The 24,497-nt window shown below is 38.8% G+C and overlaps 1 protein-coding gene across 1 annotated transcript in view; it reads right to left on the reverse strand.

Annotated features, from left to right (window-relative positions):
• The window catches only part of LOC132404806 (cytochrome P450 4V2-like), a 54,125-nt gene extending 29,909 nt beyond the window's left edge, over positions 1–24,216 (reverse strand). Inside the window, exons 1-4 of the mRNA XM_059989309.1 lie at positions 23,589–24,216; positions 19,372–19,484; positions 9,417–9,502; positions 1,525–1,715 (exon numbers count right to left, since the gene is read on the reverse strand). Coding sequence (XP_059845292.1) covers positions 1,525–1,715; positions 9,417–9,502; positions 19,372–19,484; positions 23,589–23,769 — 571 coding nt within the window. The 5' untranslated portion in view covers positions 23,770–24,216. The remainder of the gene's footprint in view (positions 1–1,524; positions 1,716–9,416; positions 9,503–19,371; positions 19,485–23,588) is intronic.
• Between the last annotated feature and the right edge of the window lie 281 nt (positions 24,217–24,497).

Below are 24,497 nucleotides of genomic sequence, written 5' to 3' on the forward strand. Positions count from 1 at the left end.
TTAAACCATCATTTTCACTTGTCACTGTGCACAGCCTCTGCATATTCTTAGGACTTGTCTTCAGTGATCCAGTGTCTTGTAATTATACCTTCTACTTCTATATAAACCTAACTTTACAAAGTTTTATATATGTCAGAAATACTTCTTTAGCTAAAATTCCTAGCTATTAAAGTCTAGAGTGTGAAAAAAAGACATTTAAGAATCAATTTAAACCAGAAAGGAATCAAGAGTATGAATGTCTCAGAAGATGACTGCTTCCCTACAACAGGCACACAATGTGAACTGTCTAAAATAAAATGCACTGCAGTACCTTGACCTAACTTCTTTAACAGCACTGCCCAACCGCATGATCTCTAGCACCAAGGAAGACAGGGAAGTAAGCACATGAGAACACCACTACCTGCATGTTCCTCACCAAGTCACACAAGAATCTGATTTGGAAGTACACTGTTGGTGTTTCACTGTCACTGGAACACAATTCTGGAAATCCCTGCCCAACAGCACTGTGAGAATACTTGTACCACAAAAACACCATCATTTCAAGGGTGAGACACAAGAGACTGCAGATGGTGAAATCTGAAACAACACACATAAAGCTAAAGAAACTCAGCGGGTCAGTCAGCATCAATAGAGGAAAATAGACTGGCAACATTTTGAGTTGGGACCCTTCATCAAGCACTCTATGTAGAAGCTCTACTGTACTTGATGAAGTAGGGGCCAAAACACCATCAATACCATAACACTTACACAAATATCCATCAGCATAAAGAAATAGTTTACAGCCTAGCTAAGTAAGCTAGCCATATGCTGCTCAGCAAGTGGCTCATCAACTTCGGCCTGTAATCCACTTGACCATTATCTGCTGAGGTCAAGCTTCAGTGTCTCACCATATCGCTTCTCCGTTTTTATTCAACATTCAAATTGGAATTCAGCAGAACACCTTGTAAATCAAATGAGGAAGGTACAGGAATAGTGAAAAAGAATCAGAGAGCACTTGGTTTCAATCTGATCCACTGCCCATACTTGGCTTCCATGTTGATGCAATGGTGACTCATACTTGAGGCATCAATCCATGGGATACATTGCACTGGAAACCTCCACTCTGCAGCCCTTCTCAGAGAGGAGACTCTGCCTCAGGCAATGGATACCAACTATTGTCCAGATTAGAATATTTAACAGATACTGTCAAAAGTATTTGAGCTGCATTTAATTGATTACAATACTCTGAAAGTTTCAATGGATACAAATATATTTAAAACTTTAAATTTAAAAATGCAATTTATTATTTTAAGCTAAAACCATAAAGCAAACTAATGTAAGCAAATTACAAAAGTAACCAGAATTAACCTTATCAAAGGCCAGCAAATATAGTATCTTTTTAAAGGGAGAGATAATTATGTAAGTAGGTTAAGACAAACTGGTGAGCAGTAAGGCATATACAACAGGCCACTTACCCCTCCCCTTCTATGCTTTAAATTCTTATATTTTCCTACATTTTTGATCCAACAGGCTGCAAAAACTCACCACAGATTATGTCCAAAGCACAGAGTGCAATGTCATTGAAGCAATTAAAAGGTCCCTTTCCCACTTTCTTCTCCAGTTTTCCCAGCAATATATTGGTCTGTTCGATCATAACTTCAACAAACTCGGTCAGAATCGCGAAATGAAATGCTGGAGTTACCAACTTTCTCCTAGCGCGCCATTTATTTCCTGTACTACACAGAACAGATTCAGGAAGTTATTTCTACAGTGATAAAACAAAATGATGCTGTAATTCATTTCAATTCAGTTACTTGAAAGAAATACTACACCAAATATAAAGTGAACATGGAGAAATACTCAGCAACTCAGGCAACATCTCTGGAAAGAGAAACAGAGATAACGTTTTGGGGGAATTACCTATCTGAAGCCAGGACACTGATATTATAGAATAACTTTGCTACTTGACTCGCAGATGATACCAGACCTGCTGATTATGTCCACCAGCTTTTGTTTTTATTTCAGATCTCCTCCAGCTGCAGTATTTTCATTTTGTCAATATCAATCTCACAACTTCAACTTGTATCAGGAATTTTAATAAAGAGGTCAACTCTCCCAGCACCATCTGCAGCGTAAACTTGTGCAGTGACCAATATGGCATGTTAAATAGGATCTTTATGATTGTTTGAGAAAGAATTCCATTAAAAATTAATATTTATGTAACTTCATAATGAGGGATTCATCCATTGAATAACCCTGAATATCAACTAAAATCAGCAATGTTATTGTAGATTGCTCCTTTCACCATTTTAAACAACCTTAGAGAATAATTCTTCGAAGTTTACTGCCAAATTTCTTTTTAAAGATAGTAATTTCAAAATTACTAAGATCAAGTGTAACACTATTACACAGCTAGCAACCTGGGTCCATTTCCATCGCTGTCCTTAAGGAGCTTTACATTCTCTCCATGACCGTGTGGGTTTGCTTCCACATTCCAAAGATATACAGGTCACAGGTCAGTAGGCTAATTGGTCACATGGGTGTAATTTGATAGCGTGGGTTTGTCGGGCCAGAAGGGCCTGTGACTGTGTTGTAACTCTAATTTGAATAAAATAAATAAGATCAATACATTGCCTGTCTTTAAACTTTCATTTCAGAGGACAGTTAATATCAAGCACATTGTTGTAAATCTGGGGCTATGTGTAAGCTAGATTGGGTAGAATAAAAGATTTCCTTTCCTGGAGGATATTAAATGGACAATCTGGTACGATTGCAGTCTCCATGGAAACCTATGGATATTATTCTTTGTTGCAGATTCACTCATGTAGAACAACTGTCATAATAGAATAATGAATTTGTGTCTTTGGGTTACAAGTTTGGGTATCTTAATCAATAGTCCACCCACTAACAGAAATACTTTCTACCAGACTGCATTCATGAAATAACAGATAATCTAATCAACATTCCAAGGCCCACTGATCAATCATGTGATGATTCAATAATTAGATAGAAGACTCAAAGATGCATCCACAGAAATTGAAGATATTAGTTTCCAGGAAACCATTTTTTTGAAGCAGACTTTTGTGGGATAAAGATTTTGGAGCTATTGAGATCAGTCAGTGGCCCCACCTTCCCAACTTGTGATGTCCACTTTCCTGAAGAATGTCCAACTGTATCTTTGTAACATTTCGTTCCACTGCCAGGGGAATCTCTGATCATGATTGAGTTGGGGATATTGTTTGGAAAATCAAGAATTAAGCACCCATTCAAAGGGTCCAATGCAATTCAGGTGCAGCTGAAATGCTGCTTATTTTTGTCCTTGCAGATAACACAAGAGACAGTGCAGCCACCTTCCCATTTAAAGATTACCAAAGGTATCAAAGTTTTGTGAAGATTATATAACTAGAGTAACACATACAAAATGCCGGAGGAACTCAGCAAGTCAGGCCACATCTATGGAGAGGAATAAATAGTCACCTGTTCAGACTGAGACCTCTCATCAGGCCTAGAAAGGAAGGGGGCAGAAGCCCGAATAGGATGGTGGGGTGGGGGGGGGGGGTAAGAGCAAAAGCTAGCAGGTGATAGGTGAAACCAGGTGAGGGGTGAAGGTGCGTGGATGGAGGAAGGGGGGATGTGGTGAAAGTTGGGAGGTGATAGGTGGAAATGCCAAAGGATTGAAGAAGAATCTGATAGACAAGGAGAATGGAGCATAGGAGACAGGGAGGGGAACCAGAGGGAAGAGAAGGGGTACAAAGGGAGCTAAAATAATTATTCATCATATGGCCTTTCTGAAGCAAACGGGGACCAGAGTGCACTGAACTCTGCCCTGCATCCATCATCAGTTTGCTGTTAGAGACCACTGGCCATCCAATAAAGAGAAATAGCTTACTCTCTCCAGAGTGTGTCATTGAAGGTGAATAGTAGACAGTTGTTTGCAGGGTCTTGAGCAGATTGATAAGGCACTTTGGTCCTTGATGTTAAATTAGAGTCACAGTCTTTGAAAAGCTGTTATAAAGTGCATTTGTAAAGCCTGTACGATGATGTGTGCACTCTTCCTCCGACAGTAACCCAGGCTCTGCGTCGAGGTTTTCACGCAAAAAGACCACTGACTGGTGAGACAGCTCAGACTGAGTGAGAGCCCCAGGTTCAGGCAGGATCTCGGAAGCATAGTCTAGAGTTTTGATGAGCAGCGGGGGGGGGGGGGGGGGGGGGGCTGGGAGGTGGTGGTGAACAGGGATAATATAATGGAATCGGAGAAGGCTTAGTTTCATGATGGGGAGGGAGGTGGCCACAATGAATTTTAAGGGCGAATAGATGTAGTTTTTTTAAATATATTTCAAATAAACTCTTCTTCCTAGCTAGCCAATGTGGAAAAATTTCATTAACAATAAAAATCAACTATGACTTTGATGTTAACACTGAAAACATCCTAAGAATCAAGTCATGAGGGATGAAGGGATTTTCAACAGTCAGTATCAAATAGAAAATGGGAACTTCTATCTAACTTGCTAGAATTTTCTGTAACAAACGGGGTGGTTACAAACTAAATGCATTTAGATTTCCTCCTGGTAAGTCACCACATAAAAGAGGCTGGATTCCCAGTGCTGGGGGTGATATACTGGCATGAACATGAGTCAGGCTTACAGGAAGCAAAGCAGCTGGTGATGTTCCGGAGTTCAGAGTTCAATTCCGGAGCTGCTGCACTGCAAGGAGTATCTGTACATCCTACCCGTGGAAAGCACGAGATTTCTCTGGTCCTCCGATTTCCTCCCATAGTCCAAAGATCTGCCAGGTAGGTTAATTAGTCATTGTAAATTGTCCCATGATTAGGTTAGGGTTAATTGGGTTTGTGGGGAGTTGCTGGGCCAACGTGGCAGGATGGGCTGTAAGGGCCAACTCCGCCCTGAATTGCTAGATAACAGTCAATAAAAAAATGGATCACTTTTGGATTGGCAATCAACTACAAATGATCACTACTGGGCCCTCACCTACTCACAATTGATGTTAATGAGTTGGATGAAGAGACTGAGTGGACTGTAACTAAATTTTGGATTTGCAGAAGGCAGGTTGTGAGCAGGACACAGGGAACCTGCAAAGGGATTTAAGCAAGTGGGTAAGAAGTTGGCAGATGAAGTGCACCCTGTGACCATACAAGGTTATTCCCCTCTGCAAGGAAGAATGAGAAAGCAGATCATTATTAAGACAGGAGGAGGTGGGAGATGTTGTATACCAAATGACCTGAGAGTTATAGTGCATGAACACTAAAATTAGGGAAGCTTTGATGTGACTTTACAGGATGTAGATTTAAGAATTGCTTGCCTTCAAGATGTCATATACATCTCTACGGTAAGTAAATCCTTCTTTCCTTTCATAAAGGTCATTGGTTTAGGGTGAAAGGTGAAATATTTAAGGGGTACCTGAAGGGTAAGTTCTTTATTTTCACTCAGAAGGTGGTGCACATGTGAAAAGAGCTGCCAGCAGAAGTAGTAGATGAGGTTCAATTGTAACATTTAAGAGAGATTTGTATAGATACATGGATAGGAGGGGCTTAGAGAGATATAGTCTGGGTGAAGGTAGATAGGAGTAGGCAGAAGATCAAGATGGCATGGACTAGATGAGCTAAAGGGCCTATAAGACCATAAGGTACAGGATCAGAAATAGGCCATTCAGCCCATCAAGTCTGCTTCGCCATTCAATCACGACTGATCCAATTCTTCCAGTCATCCCAACTTCCCTGCCTTCTCTCCATAATCTTTGAAGCCCTGGCTAATCAAAAGCTTGTCTATCTCTGCCTTAAATACACCAATGACTTGGTCTCCACTGCCGCTCGAGGCAACAAATTTCACAGATTTACCACCCTGACTAAAGCAAGTTTGCCGCATCTCTGAAGGACATCCATTTAGAACAATCCTGAAGTCGTGCCCTCTTGTCCTAGACTCACCACCATGGGAAATAACCTTGCCATATCTAATCTGTTCAGACCTTTTAACATTCAGAATGTTTCTATGAGATACCTCCTCATTCTCCTGAACTCCAGGGAATACAGCCCAAGAGCTGCCAGACGTTCCTCATACAGTAACCCTTTCATTCCTGGAATTATTCTTGTGAATCTTCTCTGAACCCTCTCCAATGTCAGTATATCCTTTCTAAAATAAGGAGCCCAAAACTGCACACAATACTCCATGTGTAGTCTCACGAGTGTCTTACAGAGCCTCAACATCACATCCCTGCTCTTATATTCTATACCTCTAGAAATGAATGCCAACATTGCATTCGCCTTCTTCACCACCGACTCAACCTGGTGGTTAACCTTTAGGGTATTCTGCACAAAGACTCCCAAGGCCCTTTGCATTGCTGCATTTTGAATTCTCTCTCCATCTAAATGGTAGTCTGCCCATTTATTTCTTCCACCAAAGTGTATAACCATACACTTTCCAACATTGTATTTCATTTGCCACTTATTTGCCCATTCCCCTAAACTATCTAAGACTCTCTGTAGGCTCTCTTTTCCTCAACACTACCCACTCCTCCGCCTATCTTTGTATCATCAGCAAATTCAGCCAAAAATCCATTAATCCCATTGTCCAAATCACTGACATACATCGTAAAAAGCAGCAGTCCCAACACTGACCCCAATGGAACTCTACCTGTAATCAGTAGCCAGCCAGAATAGGATCCCTTTATTCGCACCCTCTGTTTTCTGTCGGTCAGCCAATGCTCCACCCACGCTAGTAACTCCCTTGGAATTCCATGGGCTCTTATCTTGCTAAGCAGCTTCATGTGTGGCATCTTTTCAAAGGCCTTCTGAAAGTCCAAGTACACCACATCTACTGCATCTCTTTTATCTACCCTGCTTGCAATTACCTCAAAAAATTGTAGTAGGTTAGTCAGACAGGATTTTCCTTTCAAGCCAAAGCCAGCAATGGTTTCCTTTCTTGTCATGTGCTTCCAGGTATTCTGTAATCTCTTCCCTAACAATCGATTCCGACAACTTCCCAACCACTGATGTCAAGCTCACAGGTTCCTTTCTGCTGCCACCCACCCTTCTTAAATAGCAGAGTAACATTTGCAATTTTCCAGTCATCTGGTACAATGCCAGAATCTATCGATTCCTTGAAGATCATTGTTAATGCTGCCGCAATCTCTCCAGTTACTTCCTTCAGAACCCAAGGGTGCATTCCATCAGGTCCAGGAGATTTATCCACCCTCAGACCATTAAGCTTCCTGAGCACCTTCTGAGTCATAATTTTCACTGCACATACTTCACTTCCCTGACACTCTTCAATATCCAGTATAATGCAGATGCATTCCACTGTGAAGACTGATGCAAAATACGCATTCAGTTCCTCCGCCATCTCTGTGTCTCTCATTACAGTATCTCCAGAGGCATTTTCTATTGGTCCTGTATCTACCCTCAGCTCTCTTTTACCGTTTATATACTTTAAAAATATCTTCTTTGTTATTAGTCAGCAGCATCCATTCACAATGACCTTCTGAGTTTCCTTCCGCAAGTTTTTAAAAGCTTCCCAATCCTCCATCTTGCCACTAGCTTTGGCTTCACTGTATGCCCTCTCTTTTGCTTTTACTTTGGCTTTGACTTCACTTGTCAGCCATGGTAGTGTCCTTCTTCCATTCTAAAATTTCTTATTTGGAATATATCTGTCTTGCACTTCCCTCATTTTTCACAGAAACTCCAGCAATTTCTGCTCTGCTGACCTTTTCCAGTCAACCTTGACCAGTTCCCCTCTCATGCCATTTTAATTTCCTTTATTCCACTGAGATATCGACACATTGGTATTTAGTCTCTCCTTCTCAAATTTCAAAGTGAACGTGATCATACTGTGATCACTGTTCCCTAAGGGTTCCTTAACCTTAAGCTCTCTTGTCACCTCTGGATCATTGCACAACACCCAATCCAGCACAGTCGATCCCTTAGTGGCTCAACAACAAGCTGTTTTAAAAAGCCATCCCTTAGACATTCTACAAATTCTTTCTCTTGAGATCCAGTACTGGCTTGGTTTCCCCAATTCACTTTCATATTAAAATCCCCAACGATTATCATGACATTGCCCTTCTGACGTGCCTTTTCTATCTTCTGCTGTAATTTGTAATCCACATCTCCGCTGCTGTTTGGAGGCCTGTGTACAACTGTCATTAGGGTCCTTTTACCGTTGCCATTCTTAACTCAACCCAGAGAGACTCTACACCTTCCGATCCCATGTCATCCCTTTCTAACGATTTAATTTCTTATACACTGGGCCACACCACCCCATTTGCCACTAACCTATCTTTCTGATACACTATGTATCCTTGGACATTCAGTTCCCAATGGCAGCCATCTTTTAGCCAAGTTTTTAGAGATGGCTACAACGTCATACTTGCCAATCTGTAGCTGAATTTCAAGATCATCCATTTTATTTCTTATGCTGCGTGCATTCAAATATAACACTTTCAGTCCAGTATTTGTTGCTTTCTGGACAGTATCTATGGTGCAGAGAAGGTTAATTACAATGATTCTCTGGATGAATGTTTGATATTGTAGAAGAGAGAAGGCTGAGCTGATAGCCACTGAGTTCAGAAGAATGAGAAGTGATCTTATTGAAACATATACTGTTTTGACAGAGTTGATAAGGATGGCTACGGAGTGAAAAACTACAATAATTTCATTCTCCACCCCGGGGAAATGTGGAGGTAATTACTGAATATGCTCACGATAGAGAATGATAGACATTGGAAGCAAAGGAACAAACACAAAACTGGTCTGTGAGTTCCTCCAGCATTTTGTGTATGCTGCTCGAATTTCCAGCCTCTGCAGATTTTTCCCGTGTTTGGAATCAAAGGAAGTGTGAGAGAGGGAAATGGTAATGAGGCCAAGATCAGAAACACAACAGATTCTACAGTTGCTGATAATCCAGAGCAACGCACATAGAATGTTGGAGGAACTCAGCACATCAGGTAGCATCTATGGAAAGGGAAAAAAAGAGTTGATATTTTGGACTGAGACCCTTCATATAAGACCTGATGAAGGGCCATGGCCTGAAACACTGGCTTAGCTCTTTATTCCTTTCCATAGATGCTGCCTGACCTGCTGAGTTCCTCCAGCATTTTGTGTGTGAGGCCTAGATCAGATCCGTTTTACTCCTAATGAACAGCAAAGCAGTTCAAGGGGCCTTAATTGTCATGTTCTTAAATATTTACTGCAAACAACACTTAACTGACATTGCACAAGATCTACAGGTGGTAACAACCTTGCTCAGTTGCTAATTCAACTAATGTAACTTCCAAATGGAGACGGTATGCCAAATATACTAAGGATCAAAAATTAATTTTCTGTTGTCTTCAAAACACCCCTGAAAATTAATCTAAAATATTCTTAGGCTTTATGGTTTAATACAAAAAAAATTTGAAATGCAAATGTATAGTTGCCTGAACAATACCTTGTTAGCAATCCAGTACCAAGCCATGGGTGAAGAAATATGTACGAATAGGATTTATCAAGGTGCTTGGAACTGCTCAGTATTACCTGAAGAATTACAAGATAGAACCTAGTTAGATAACATTTCTGATGAAGGGTTTCTGACCTTTAACATTAACTGTTTATCTTTCCACCAATACTGACTGATATATTGAGTGCTTCCTGAAATTTCTCTGTTTGGATTTCCAGCACCTGCTGTTTTACTGGAATTTGCATTCTTCAATGTTTAGACTTTGATTGAAAATATGCACGTTAAATGGCTGGCTGGTTCCAAAACTAGCCAACACGTACTCCTTACAAACTCCACACTTTGTTTAAACTCAGGATGAATTTTGCAGTTTGCTAACTCCAGTTTGAAAATGAACAATTTTTCAGATATGCTGCTGAATCATGAATATTTTGCTTTTAGAAAGTTTTAACTTGAGATGAAGTTTGACTGAAGTTAAATAAGGTGAATAGTGGTCGAAACACTCAACAAGCCAAGCAGCATCTGAGGGAAGAAAAACAGTTAACTTTTCTAGTTAGTAACGATGCTTCAGTTATGATGAAAGATCTTTTTCATCAATCCTGTCTGAAGGAAATGTTCAGGCAGAAATCTTCATAAATTCCTCATAAGTAGCTAGTACAATGACAGAGATGAACTGTATGCTGCAATCAATCTACAATCTAATTAATCCCACGTACAATCGATAGCATGAACAAATAGGACTGAGTTCCAGACTGAAAGCCAGGAAGCTCTGAATAAATATGAAACCAAGTTTAAAATCAGTGAAAATCACTGGCTAGAGTTAAACTTGCCAGAAAAAAAGATATTTGGCTGTGCAAGACCAACCTTTTGCTCCAATATACCGTGGCAGATTATTTTCAGGTCTACATCATAACCCCAAACATATCCTGGCAGCTTCACTAATGACCTCTCTAATAACAAGAACAAAATTGGGGATGATTGCAACACTTACAGTAAACTGACAGATATTACCACTATCAAATATTTCACTTTCTTTATCATAGTCAACATAGAGCATAGAAATTTACAGCATATTACAAGCCCTTCGGCCCACAGTGTTGTGCCAACAATGTAACCTACTCTAGAGACTGTCTAGAATTCCCCTAGCGTATAGCCCTCTATCTTTCTAAGCTCCATTCATGTACCTATCTAAGAGGCTCTTAAATGACCCTATTGTATCCACTTCCATCAGACCATTTCACGCACCCATCTCGCTCTGTGTGAAAAATTTACCCCTGACATCCCCTCAGTACCTACTTCCAAGCACCTTAAAACTGTGCCCTCTTGTGTTAGCCATTTCAGCCCTGGGAAAAAGCCTCTGTCTACCCACATGATCAATGCCCCTCAACATCTTATACACCTCTATCAGGTCATCTTTCATCCTCTGGCACTCCAAGGAGAAATGGTCAAGTGCACTCAACCAATTCTCATAAGGTACACCCTCCAATCCAGGCAACATCTTTATAAATCTCCACTGCACTCTTTTTAGTATCCACATCCTTCCTGTAGTGAGGTGACCAGAACTGAACACAGTACTCCGAGTGGGGTCTGACCAAGGTCTTATATAGCTGTAACATTACCTCACGGCTCTTGAACTCAATCCCACGGTTGATGAATAACAACACATCATACGCATTCTTAACAATGCTGTGAACCTGTGCAGCAGGTTTGAGTGTCCCATCGACACTCAAACTGGGAGCATAAATTAATGATGTAAAACTCTGTCTTCAAATTGTACCTACCAAAATGAACCACTTCACGCTTACCTGGGTTGAAGTCCCGTTCTGCATCCTAGCAATGACCTGCTATAAACTCGGACAATCCTCCAGGCTATCCGCAACACCCCCAACCTTTGTGTTATCAGCAAACTTACTAACCCACTCTTCTATTTCTTCGTCCAGGTCATTTATAAAAATTACAAAGAGGAGGGGTCCCAGAACAGATCCCTGTGGAACACCACTGGCCTCCATGTAGAATACAAACCATCTACAATCACTCTTTGCCTTCTGTGGGCAAGCCAATTCTGGATCCACAAAGCAAGGTCTCCTTGCATCCTACGCCTCCTTACTCTCTGAAGGAGCCTTGCGTGGGAAACCTTATCAAATGCCTTAATGAAATCCATATACACTCCATCCACTGCTCTATCTTCATCGGTGTGGTTTGTTACATCCTCAAAGAATTCAATCAGGCTCATAACACATGACCTGCCCTTGACAAAGCCATGCTCACTATCCCTAATCAGATTAAGTCTCTCCAAATCCTGCCTCTCAGGATCTTCAACAACCTGCCCACAACTGAAGTCAGACTCACTGGTCTATAATTTTCTGGGTTATCTCTACTCCTTTTCTTGAACAAGGGAACAACATTTGTAACCCTTCAATCTCCCTGTACTTCTCCCTTCCCAATTGATGATGCAAAGATCATTGCAAGAGTCTCAAGTAATCTCCTCGCTTGCTTCCCACAGTAGCCTAGAGTATATCTCATCCGGTCCTTGTGACTTATCTAACAATGCCTTTCAAAAGCTCCAGCACAGCCTCTTTCTTAATGCCTATATGCTCAAGCACTTCAGTCCACTGAAAGTCATCTCCACAATTGCCAAGGACTTTTCCCCGGTGAATATTGAATCAAAGTATTCATTAAGTACCTCTGCTACCTCCTCTGACTCCATGCACATTTCCACTATCGCACCTGATTGGTCCTGTTTTCTCATAGGTCATCCTTTTGCTCTTCACATACTTATAGATGCCTTGGGGTTTTTCCTTAATCCTGCTCACCAAAGCCTTCTCATGGCCCTTCTGGCTCTCCTTATTCCATTCTTAAGTTCCTTCCTAGCAATTTCATAATTCTCTAGAGCTCTAACAGTATCTAGTTTCTTGAACCTTTCGTAAGCTTTTCTTCTCTTCCTATCTAGATTTTCTACACACTTTGTACACAATGGTTCTTTAACTCTACCATCCTTTTCCTACCTCAATGGAACAAATCTATGCAAATGTTCCCTGGACATTTGCCACATTTCTGCCATTCATTTCCCTGAGAACATCTGATCCCAATTTATGCTCCCAAGTTCCTGCCTAATAGCATCATATTTCACCCACCACAATTAAATGTTTTCCCAAATTGTCTGCTCCTATCCCTCTCCAGCACTATGGTGAAGGAGGTAGATTTGTGGTCACTATCTCCAAAATGCTCACTCACCGAGAGATCTGACACCTGACCAGGTTCATTTCCCAATACCAGATCAAGCACAGCCTTTCTTTTTGTTGGCTTATCAACAGATTGTGTTAGGAAACCTTCCTGAGCACACCTAACGAACTCTACCCCATCTAAACCCCCCTTGTGCTAAGGAAATGCCAATCATTTTTTTTCTTTTTCAATCTTTTTATTAGTTTTTTTAAAAAAAACATAACATAATATTGTATTAATAGGTTATGCATACAATAGATTTGAAATTAAGTTGGTAACAAGATAACAATATCTTATTAAACTATCAGCGAAAAAGGATCATACAATATCAATCTAATTTGTATTGATTATACATGAAAAGATTAAAAATAATCATCAAAAGAAAAAAATGTAAAATATAAGAAAAAATGTATATTTAAGGAAATAATAAAAAAAATAAACCTAAACTAACATGGGCAATAATAATAGTTTATATGTATATGATGGTGTCAAAAACTCCGGAACTCCATACCAGAACAAGAATAATAAGAGTAAAGGTCTGGAAGAAGTCAAATTAATTCATATGAAAGTGTCGAATGAACGGTCCCCAAGTTTCTTCAAATTTAATTGATGAATCAAAAATAGTACTTCTAATTTTTTCTAAACTTAAACAAGAAATAGTTTGAGAGAACCACTGAAACGTGGTAGGAGGATTTACTTCTTTCCAATTTTGTAATATAGATCTCCTGGCCATTAATGTTACAAAGGCTATCATTCGTCTAATTGAAGGGGAGAATCGACTATCATCTTCATTTGGTATACCAAAAATTGCAGTGATAAAATGAGGTTGTAAATCAATATTCCAAATTGAGGAAATGGTAGCAAATATGTCCTTCCAATAATTATGTAAAGTAGGACATGACCAAAACATGTGGGTCAATGAAGCCACATCTAAATGACATCTGTCACATTGAGGATTAACATAAGAATAAAACCGAGCAAGCTTATCTTTAGACATATGAGCTCTATGTACAACCTTAAATTGTATTAAAGCATGTTTAGCACACATAGAAGAAGAATTAACCATTTGTAAAAATTTTTCCCATTTTTCCGTTGAAATATTGTAATGAAGTTCTTTTTCCCATTCCTGTTTAATTCTACCTGATACCTCTGGTTGTATCTTCATAATCATATTATAAATAAAAGCCACTAATCCCTTCTGACAGGGATTTAAAGTAAAAATCGTATCTGAAAAATCTATCAAAGTTGAATTAGGAAAGGATGGTAAAACTTTATACAAAAAGTTTCTAATTTGTAAATATCTAAAAAAATTAGATTTAGGTAATTTAAATTTGTTAGAAAGTTGATCAAAAGACATCAAACTACCTTCAGAAAAAAGATCGCGAAAACATATTATATCTTTCCTTTTCCATATACTAAAAGCTTGATCTGTTAAAGAGGGTTTAAAGAAAAAATTAAGTAAGATAGGGCTATCAAGAACGAAGTTTTTTAGAGTAAAAAATTTACGAAATTGAAACCAAATTCGTAATGTATGTTTGACAATAGGGTTAGATATCTGTTTATTAAGTTTAACTAAATCAACAGGGAGAGAAGAGCCAAGAACAGAAAATAAAGAATATCCTTGTGTACCATTACATTCTAAATTTACCCACTGTGGGCACAATGGTAAATCTAAATCTAATTTCCAGTATAATAAATTCCAAATATTATTCGCCCAATAGTAAAATCTAAAATTGGGTAAAGCTAAACCACCATCTTTTTTAGATTTCTGTAACTGTCTTTTACTTAATCTGGGGTTTTTATTTTGCCACACAAATGAGGAAATTTTTGAATCAATGCTATCAAAAAAAGACTTGGGAATAAAAATTGGTAAGGCTTGAAATAAATATAAAAATTTCGGTAAAATCATCATTTTAACAGCATTGATCCGACCAACCAATGATAAGGATAAAGGAGACCATCTAGTAGTAAGTTGTTGAATTTGATGAAGCATAGGTAAAAAATTCAATCTGAATAAATCTTTATATTTCTTGGTAATTTTTATACCTAAATAAATAAAATTATCAGTAACAATTTTAAATGGTATCCTGACATTCAGTAAAGTTTGTGCATTTAAAGGGAAGAGTTCACTCTTATCCAAATTTAATTTGTAACCAGAAAAACTACCAAATTGAACCAACAAGGATAGAATAGCAGGAATAGAATTATCAGGATCAGAAATATATAACAACAAGTCATCAGCATAGAGCGATAACTTGTATAATTTCTCATTACGGGTAATACCAGAAATATTAGGGGATTCACGAATAGCAATGGCTAAAGGTTCTAATGCAATATTAAATAATAAAGGACTTAAGGGACAACCTTGTCTCGTACCACGAGATAATTGAAAAAAAGAGGATCTATAATTATTCGTAAGAACAGAAGCAACAGGTTTATAATATATTAATTTAATCCATGATATAAAATTAGAACTAAAATTAAAATTCTTCAAGGCATTAAATAAGTATGTCCATTCAACTCTATCAAAAGCTTTTTCAGCATCTAATGAAATAACACATTCTGGGGTTGTGGGTGAGGAAGTGTGAATTATATTAATCAATTTTCTAACATTAAAAAAGGAGTATCGGTTCCTAATGAAACCAGTTTGATCTCCTGAAATAATCTGTGATAGTACCTTTTCTAACCTAATAGCTAAAATTTTGGTAAGAATCTTAGAGTCTACATTTAGTAATGATATAGGGCGATAAGATGCACATAAAGTAGGGTCTTTATCTTTTTTAAGAATTAAAGAGATAGTAGCTTCTTAAAAGGACTGGGGTAGTCTCTTCTTAATAAATGCATCATTAAAAATTTCACATAGCCAAGGGGAAAGCAAAGAAGAAAAAGTTTTTAAAAATTCTATAATATAACCATCAGGGCCAGGAGCTTTCCCTGAATTCATCGATGAAATAGCCTCTCCTACCTCAGCCATAGAAATAGGAGCATCAAATAAACTTCAATCTTCATCTGTCAATTTGGGAATATTCAAATTGTTAAAAAAATTATCCATCATAGACAGATCACCATCAAATTCTGACTGATATAAAGATTTATAAAAATCTTGGAAAGTATTATTAATTTCTTTATGATCAGTAGTCAGATTACTGTCTTGTTTACGAATTTTAATAATTTGTCGCTTAGTCAAAATAGCTTTTAATTGATTAGCTAACAATTTACCAGTTCGATCACTATGGATATAAAATTGAGCCCTGGTCTTAATTAATTGATTCTCAATTGAAGAAGATAACAATAAGCTATGTTCCATTTGCAGTTCAACTCTCTTCTTATAAAGTTCCTTGGTAGGAGTAACGGAATAAATCTTATCAATTTCTTTAATTTTATCCACCAATAAACCTATATCTAAATATCTTTGTTTTCTTTTACCAACAGAATATGAGATAATTTGTCCATGAATAAAAGCCTTAAAAGAGTCCCAAAGTATTCCTCTGTCAATCTCTTCGGTATAGTTTGTTGAAAAAAAAAAGTCAATTTGCTGTTTTATGCAGGTAATAAATTCTGGATCTTGAAGCAAAGTAGCGTTGAGTCTCCAAGATCTAGTATTAATGAAAGAGTCCGAAATCTTGATAGAAAACTTCAAAGGTGCATGATCCGAAATAGCAATAGAATCATATTTACAATCAATAACATCTGCTAATAAACGATGATCAATAAGAAAATAATCAATTCTAGAATAACTGTGATATACATGTGAAAAAAATGAAAATTCTTTATCTTTAGGGTTCAAAAACCGCCATATTTCAGTAATTCCCGAATCAACCATAAAAGAGTTAATAAGTAAAGCTGATCTATTCCGAAGAGTTCGAATAGGTTTAGATCTATCCATCAAAGGATTCAAACAACAATTGAAATCTCCACCCATTATCAACATATATTCATTTAGATTAGGAAGGGTAGTAAATAAACGTTTAAAAAAATCAGGGCAGTCAAAATTTGGCAGTAAATATTTAAAGCCACTTTTCGGTTAAAAAGTGAACCAGTAATCAACAAAAATCTGCCCTGTGGATCAGATATAATTTCATGATGTATAAACGAGATTGAGGGGTCTATAAATATAGACACACCCCTAATTTTAGCAGTACAATTCGAATGAAATTGTTGACCCTTCCAGAACCGAAAAAAGCGTTGATTATCCTCCCTCCTGTACGAAGATAATATTAGCATTTAGTCTATGGAATACTTTAAATATTTTTTTTACTTTTAATCGGATGATTTAAACCATTAGTATTCCAAGAAATAAAATGAATAGACTTATCCATCATGCTAATATTAATTGTATATATCATGAAAGGTTAAAAAAAAACACATAACCCATAATTCAGGAAGAAGGAAAAATGGTACAGGAGCAACCGGAGAACATGACACCTCACCAATATTAATAATTTGAAGTCGGCCCATGAACTAAAAGCAAAAAAATAAAAAGCAAAAGCGTGAAAAAAGATCCCTACCCCCTCCCCCCAACCCTCGAAAGAAAGCCAAGCAGCAGGCGCATAAACTAACACTAATATTACCCCCATTTCAAGATGGCAGCTCCATAAAAAGATTTTTAAAAACTATATAACACCCAGACTTAAATATAGGGTTGCAAAGAGAAAATGTATATCGATCAGAATGAAAAAAAATAATATAATAAAACAAACGATCATTAATAAAAAAAGTATAAACATTAAAATTTGAAAGTGTAATATACCTTTAAAAAAAATTCCATGTTCAAATACAAGAAAAATGACGTTTCAAAAGCAAAGACTTATGGGAAGAAGAAATGACATTTTGAAAAAGCCATATTACAAAATATAAATGTAAGTTCAACAATCTATTAAAAAATTTAATAAAAAAAGTTATCAAAATAGGATTAAAAAAGATTTAATAGACACTACAATATATAATAAAAAAAAGACCAAAAAATCCAAAACATTCGTCCCATTTCCAAGTGCAGGCAAACAAATAAATGCTTACAGAAAGCAAAGTCTTATGGGAAGAAGAAACGACATCTTAAAAAAAGTAAATCCTTATTACAAAATATAAATGTGTATATCCAAAACAGAAAAAAGAATAATAAAAAAAAGATATTATAAAAAATTAAAAGAGCATCTATAAACGATGATGATAGTAAAAAAAAAGAAACCAGACCCGTAGATCAGGATAAGAAGTTATAACCCAGCTTCATAGGTTAAAACTTAAAATGAAATGGCATCTTCTCTCCAAAAAATCTTCAGCATAACACATAGTTCAACTTGCACTAGAAGATCGATATTCTTCAACGAATTTCTTCGCTTCTTCCGGAGTATTAAAAAATTGCTGACTGTTGTCGTTCAACGTAATTCTAAGATTCGCTGGAAATCTTAAAGCTTGTTTAAGTCCAATCGAATGAATCTCTGCCATCACTGGTTTAAAAGCGATTGTCGCTCTCATTACTTCGAAAGAATAATCCTCAACAATTCGAAATGTGTTGCTATTGTGAGAAATCATACCTTTTTTACCAGCTAATCGAATTAAAAGCTCTTTCTCCCGAAGATAATGAAGGCGAACAATCACAACTGATGGTTTGCCACTCGCAGCTGAAAACCTCGCAACTCTGTGAGTTCGGTCGATAACAGGTTTAGTATGCAAACCCTTCACCACCGAAAATTTCCCACAATAATTTAGAGAAAAATTCAGTTAAATCACCGGACTCAACTTTTTCGGGGAACCCGATAATTCGCAAATTCTGTCTGCGAGATCGGTTTTCGAGATCAGTAATTTTAAACTCATACTGATCTAATGTTTTAACAGTTGAATGTACCACCTTCTCCAGCGCTTCAATTGTACGTACCTTTTCACAAATTGATTTTTCAAGAGTCGTGATCTTATCTTCATGCCGCTGAATTTCTGATGCCTGCGATTGAAGCTTAGTATCAAGCGATCTAACAACTCCTTCAAGTTCAGATATTTTCGTGGTAAGCTTATTTTCCAAACTTGCCAGTTTACTTTCCAATTTACTTTCTAGCCTGCTTTCCAAACTTGCAAGTTTAGCATCCAGAAGATGAGAAATAGCGTCGATGGATAAAGGATCCTTAGACAATTTCTTGCTTGCAGCCATTTTAAGTTTGACAAGGTTAAATCAAATATTGTTTGAGGAAAAAAAAAGTTAATCAGAAGTATCAACTCATATGATTAGGTTCGAAAAGATTTGATTAAAGGGTGATTATATTTGAAAAAATGAAGAGCACCTAAAAGGCAGATGCTTACGTCGCCATCTTGAAACTCCACCCCCCAAAATGCCAATCAATATTAGGAAAGTTAAAATCTCCCATCACAACAACCCTATTGTTATTCACCGTTCCAGAATCTGTCTCCCTATCTGCTCCTTAATATCCCTGTTACTACTGGGAGCTATAAAAACACATAGCAGAGTTATTGTCCTTTTCCTGTTTCTGACTTCCACCCACACTGACTCAGCAAACCATCACTCTACGACTTCCACCTTTTATGCAGCTGTGACACTATCCTAATTAGTCAACTATTACCACTGATCAGAAACTAATTGGTGCAACCACTTAACTGTTAATTGTCCCCTTAATGAAAGCAGTAATTGTGGCTTTAGTATCAACATCCTCATCTCATGAATTAAAAAATAATATTTTTAAAAATTAACTTCAAAACTAAAGAGCATTAACATATTTCATACCTCCACGGTCTCTGCATGAAACAACACGACGAATGGTAGTGTTCCCAACCAAATTTTCATTAATGGTTGATCTCTAAATTGGGTTGTAAATTCTATCAGTTGAAGAAAAAAGTCTAAACAACAAAAAAAATAAGTTGTTGGAAAGGTGAAACACAAAGATACATAATAAACTTTCATTGAGCATTTTTAAGGCATAACATTACAATCCAACCGGTTTGATCTTAAATCTATATCATTCAATAAGACAATCATTCTAGAATTCCCACTCTGCAGAGTGGGAGATCACTGAGCGAGTTGGAGACAGTTCCTTGTGGACTTTATGTCCCTGTTTTAAAAAGCAAGCAGGGCCAGTCAAGACTTGTCTGGGGAGCATGAATATCTTGGGTTATTAGTAACATAGGAAAGGCTAATACAAATAAGAAAGATTTAAATGGAGCAACCATTGTTGGAGAGGACCAGGGTTAGAGTGGGAGGCTCTAGAGTCAGAGTTCAAGTCTTCAGCAAAAACAGAGGCTAAGGATGACAAGTCTTTTGGAATACTTTAATTAATTTTAGAATTTAAGCTTAGCAAGTTAAAGTTAAAGGCATAATGTGCAGGCAGGATGATAGTTGAGGTAATGGAATGTTCCTCCTGTAAGATGTGGGATTGCAGGCTACCTAATGGCCTCCCTGATGACTACATCTGCAGCAAGTACACTTAGCTTCAGCTCCTGACCATCAAGGTCAAGGAAGTGAACATGGAGCTGGACATAGTCAGGACAATCCAGGAGGCTGAAAACCATTTACTGAGGTAGTCACACCCAGAATACAGGCTTCAGGTAGTAGATGGGTGACTACCAGGAGAAGTAAGGGGAGTAAGATGGGTGCCAGGTCCCTCTGAAGCCATTACTGTCAGCAACAAGTATACCCCTTTGGTTACTGTTTGGGGTTGGGGGGTGGAAGACCTATCAGGGCACAGCAGCCAGACCAGTGGCACTTTGGCCAATCTGAGGCTCAGCCAAGAAGAGTAAAATCAGGCAGAATGATAACGATAGATGACTTGACAGTTAGGGGGACAGACAGGAGATTCTGTGGCCGCAAAAGAGACATCAGGATGGTATGTTGCCCCTCAGGTACTAGGGTTCAGGAGGTCTCTGAGAGGCTGCAGAATATTCTTGAGGAGGGTGAGCAGCCAGAGGTTATGGTGCATACTGACACCAATGACACAGGTAGAAAGGGGAATGAGGTCCTGCTCGGTGTAGAGAGAGTTAGGAAAGAGGCTGAAAAGTAGGCCCGTGACCGCAAAGGTAGTAATCTCTGGATTTCTCCAGGAGTCATACACTGATCAGGACAGGACTATGATGATAACAACAGATGAATGAGTGGCTGAGGGACTGGTGCAAGGGGCAGGGTTTCAGATTCTTGGATTAATTAGAAACTTTACTGAGGCAAGGGTGACCTGCACAAGAGAGATAGGTTCCATCTAAACTGAAGAGGAACCAATATCCTAACTGGGAGGTTCACTAGTGCTACTTAGGAAGGTTTAAATTAGTTTGGCTGAGATGGGAACCAGAGCACCAGGTCAGAAAGTGGATGGATGGAGAAGGTGGTAGATGTTAGAGCCAGTAAAAACAGGCAGCAGGAAAGTGAAAGTGAAAGATTTAATGGGATGGGTAGTCTGCAATGTGTATATTTAATGCTAGGAGCATTGTGGGTAAAGGTGATGAACTTAGATCTTGGAACAGTACATGGAACTGTGACGTTATGGCCATTACAGAGACTTGGATGAGAGAAGAACAGGAATGGGTGCTTAATGTCCCAGCATTTTGATGTTTTAGAAAAGATAGAGAGGGAGGTAAAAGAGGTGGGGGAGTTGCAGTACTAATCAGGGACAATATCACAGGGGCACTCGGAGCAGGCATACCGAAAGGCTCATCCACTGAGTCTATATGGGTAGAACTCAAAAATAGGAAAGGTGCAGTCACGTTGATGGTGTCGTAATACAGACCGTTTAATTTAATAGAATAGATTGGTTAGGTGGGTCGACGCCAATAATTGGCAGCTCTTTGCATGCAGCTCCAATGAGAATCATGAAATACTACTGTTTAGGACTGCAGACATCCACTGTCTCAGACATGAGTATTCCAGAAACTAACATCAGTTTAAGACGTTTAAAAATTACTGATCCTCAAAATCGGTGGAACCTGGAAAGCAGATTCAGTTCTCCATTAAGAAAACAAATGCGCATGACATTCTGCACTGCAGGGATGACTGAAATGTAGAGGACTGTGACCTCCACTGGTGAATGTACAGTCTCTGGAAAATGAAATTAAAGACCTCAGAACAGGATTGCAGTACCAGAGGGACATCAGGGACTGCTGTGTATCTTGCTTCATGGAAAAGTGGCTCACATCCACCATTTCAGACACACCTTTGTAGCCTGACCATTTCACCACTCACCACAAAGACAGAACATCTAAGGCTATAGGACTGGAGCAGAATTAGGCCATTTGACCCATCAGGTCTGCTCCGCCATTTGATCATATCGGATCCATCTCCCTCTCAACCCCATTCTCCTGCCTGCCACCCATAGTTCATGGGTTCACAGCCTTTTTTATGCCACAGATCAAAATCATTAAGCAAAGGGTTTGGGCACCCAGGTTAGGAACCCCTGTCACAGCCTTTCACACCCTGATTAATCAACAATCAACCTCCATCTTAAATACATTCAAACACCTAGTATACACAGCTACCTGTAGCAACAAATCCCACAAATTGACCAACTCTGCCTAAAGAAATTCCTCATCTCCATTCTAAATGGACTTCCCTATGTTCTGAAAGCATTATGTGAAGGCATTATCTGCACTAGGTGTCTGCACTGATTTTGTTCATTTACAGTCAATCAAAAGAACATGGTAACATGAATCTCTCTGACAATAACTATTAGGAACTAACACAGTTTTATAGTGCTGTAGTATTATTGCTACTGTGCTAATTTATATTTAATTTAAATAAATAGTCTGTACTCAGCTAACTGGTAGTTTGTCTTTTTTATACTTTTAAACTATTTCCATGAAACTTCGGCTAATTTGTTCAGCCCCTTACTTGGTCCAAAATGTACCAGTCCCCATGTGTCCCAATTAATCAGAATCCACTGCTATCTTGTTCAACCAAAATGCACCGTGAAATTAATTGAGCTGCATGAACACGATGTCACAGAAGCTTTTCACTGCACCTCGGTACACATGACAACGATAAAACAATTTCAATTCTAATTTACTCACAATAGTTCTGAAAATACGGGCATCTCGGAAATTCATTATCATCAGAATTGCACACTGTGATCGGGATATACCAGAAAATCTACCAAACATTTAAAATCTCTGTTTAACAGATTCTACCTCAACCATTTAAATGCAGATACAGGCTAGAATAACTATGCTGCACTTTGAACGGCATGAACTGATCTTCACCAACAGCGGATTCAATAACATTTTTCTTTAACTTCTGGTCTCTTGCTAGGAGCGCAATAGAGATTAAATAATTTCACTGTTCTACTGTTTAAAATCAGTTTGGATTCATTAAAATGCACTGACTGCGGCCAATGATTTATCTGCAACAGAGACTGCGTTAGCTGGTCGATGTCGTACATGCGCAGGATCGCACACGCTCCGTACTGGGGAGGGTACAACTTACCGGGGAGGGAGGAGCAGCCGCTGTGGCAGGAAGTTTGTTGCTCCCGATTCCAGCGTCCACACTTTCTCGTGTGTCACTTGCGGATAGCCAAGAGTAATCAGTAAGCCCGGATGACATGCTTTTAGTTCTGAATGATTAAATATTGTATTTTCCAAAATACAAGCAACAATTTTTTCTGTTTATTCTCCCCCCCCCCCAATAAAAAGATAAAAACAGTCAGGATAGCATATATTTGGAGTGAACCACCACTTTCCCCAAAGTATAGTATTCAATTCTTATATTTTTTCACTGAACGTTAAATGCTGCAAACTTATTAATTGTACAGAGTTCAAAAAGTGCGTTTGCACATAGATCCGGGAGTGTGACAGACCAAATCACGTTAAGACATCAAAAGCAAGTCGGAGACACAAGAAAATGCAGATCTTGGGATCTTGCGCAAACAGAAACACTGTGCTGGAGGAACTCGGTGGGCCGAGAATGAGTCTATTGAACTTACACTCAACCGCAGGCCGTCAATACCCGACGCTGAGGTGCTTGCTTACCTTCGCCACCGGGTTTAAAGAGTAGAGCGTTGCCCAGTAACGGCAAAGTCGGGCTAAGCCCGGGGATGCATTTTAGTTTGTTCCACGTTCGGATGTAACTGCTGAGCAAGTGGAAAACGACGAGAGCCAAGAGGGTGAGGAGCGCGGCGCCTAACAAAGCGCCGGACACAACCACCACCATCCTGCCGCTAAGCGAGTTGGTCGGAGGGGGAGAGGAGCTGCGAGTACAGGAGACAGGACCGGGCCCAGCAGTGTGACCTTCTACTCCATTCTTGTCAAGTTGTCACTGGTTTCCACTAATTAGAACTTTCAAACTCCTGCAGTAATGCCCACAGGTTTCCCAACGACAGGGTAATCTCCGCCTTAAGGCGTTCCTTATTCAGCTTCGGCCACATGATGTTTATTGCGTCTCTTCCTCTTTCGCGAACTGGTTCCCCTGAAAGTAACTAATTGAGGTTGAAGGGCAATATTATAATTCTTTTTAGACGGAATTTATGTTAGTGAGCGAGACCTTTGGATTTATAATCAGTCTTCGAAACCAAAAGTCGTGATGTTAGCGGCGGCAGCCGCCGATACGAACCCTCACCTGGGTGCCTATGCTCCAGAGCCGGAACCCAGGTGTGAACACCTCTGGTAACCAACCTTCGGTCGATGGCGAAGCTGGGGGCGGAGCTTTAGTTTCTGATAAACTTAAAGCACAAGTTGTATAACACGGGCGTAGATTCTTCGGCCCGCTATGTCTGTGCTGACCTTTTTTAAAAAAAATCTATCTACATCCATTATCCATCCAACTGGCTCCACCTCCTCCTCTGTAAGCGAATCCCATGTATCCAGTGTGGTAAAGAAAAACTTTTCCCTCAAATTCCTTTTAAAACTCCCTCATCACATCTTTCCCTCGCTAAAATCAAA

Source organism: Hypanus sabinus, chromosome 14 (assembly GCF_030144855.1).
Source record: "Hypanus sabinus isolate sHypSab1 chromosome 14, sHypSab1.hap1, whole genome shotgun sequence".
NCBI classification, from domain to species: Eukaryota; Metazoa; Chordata; class Chondrichthyes; order Myliobatiformes; family Dasyatidae; genus Hypanus; species Hypanus sabinus.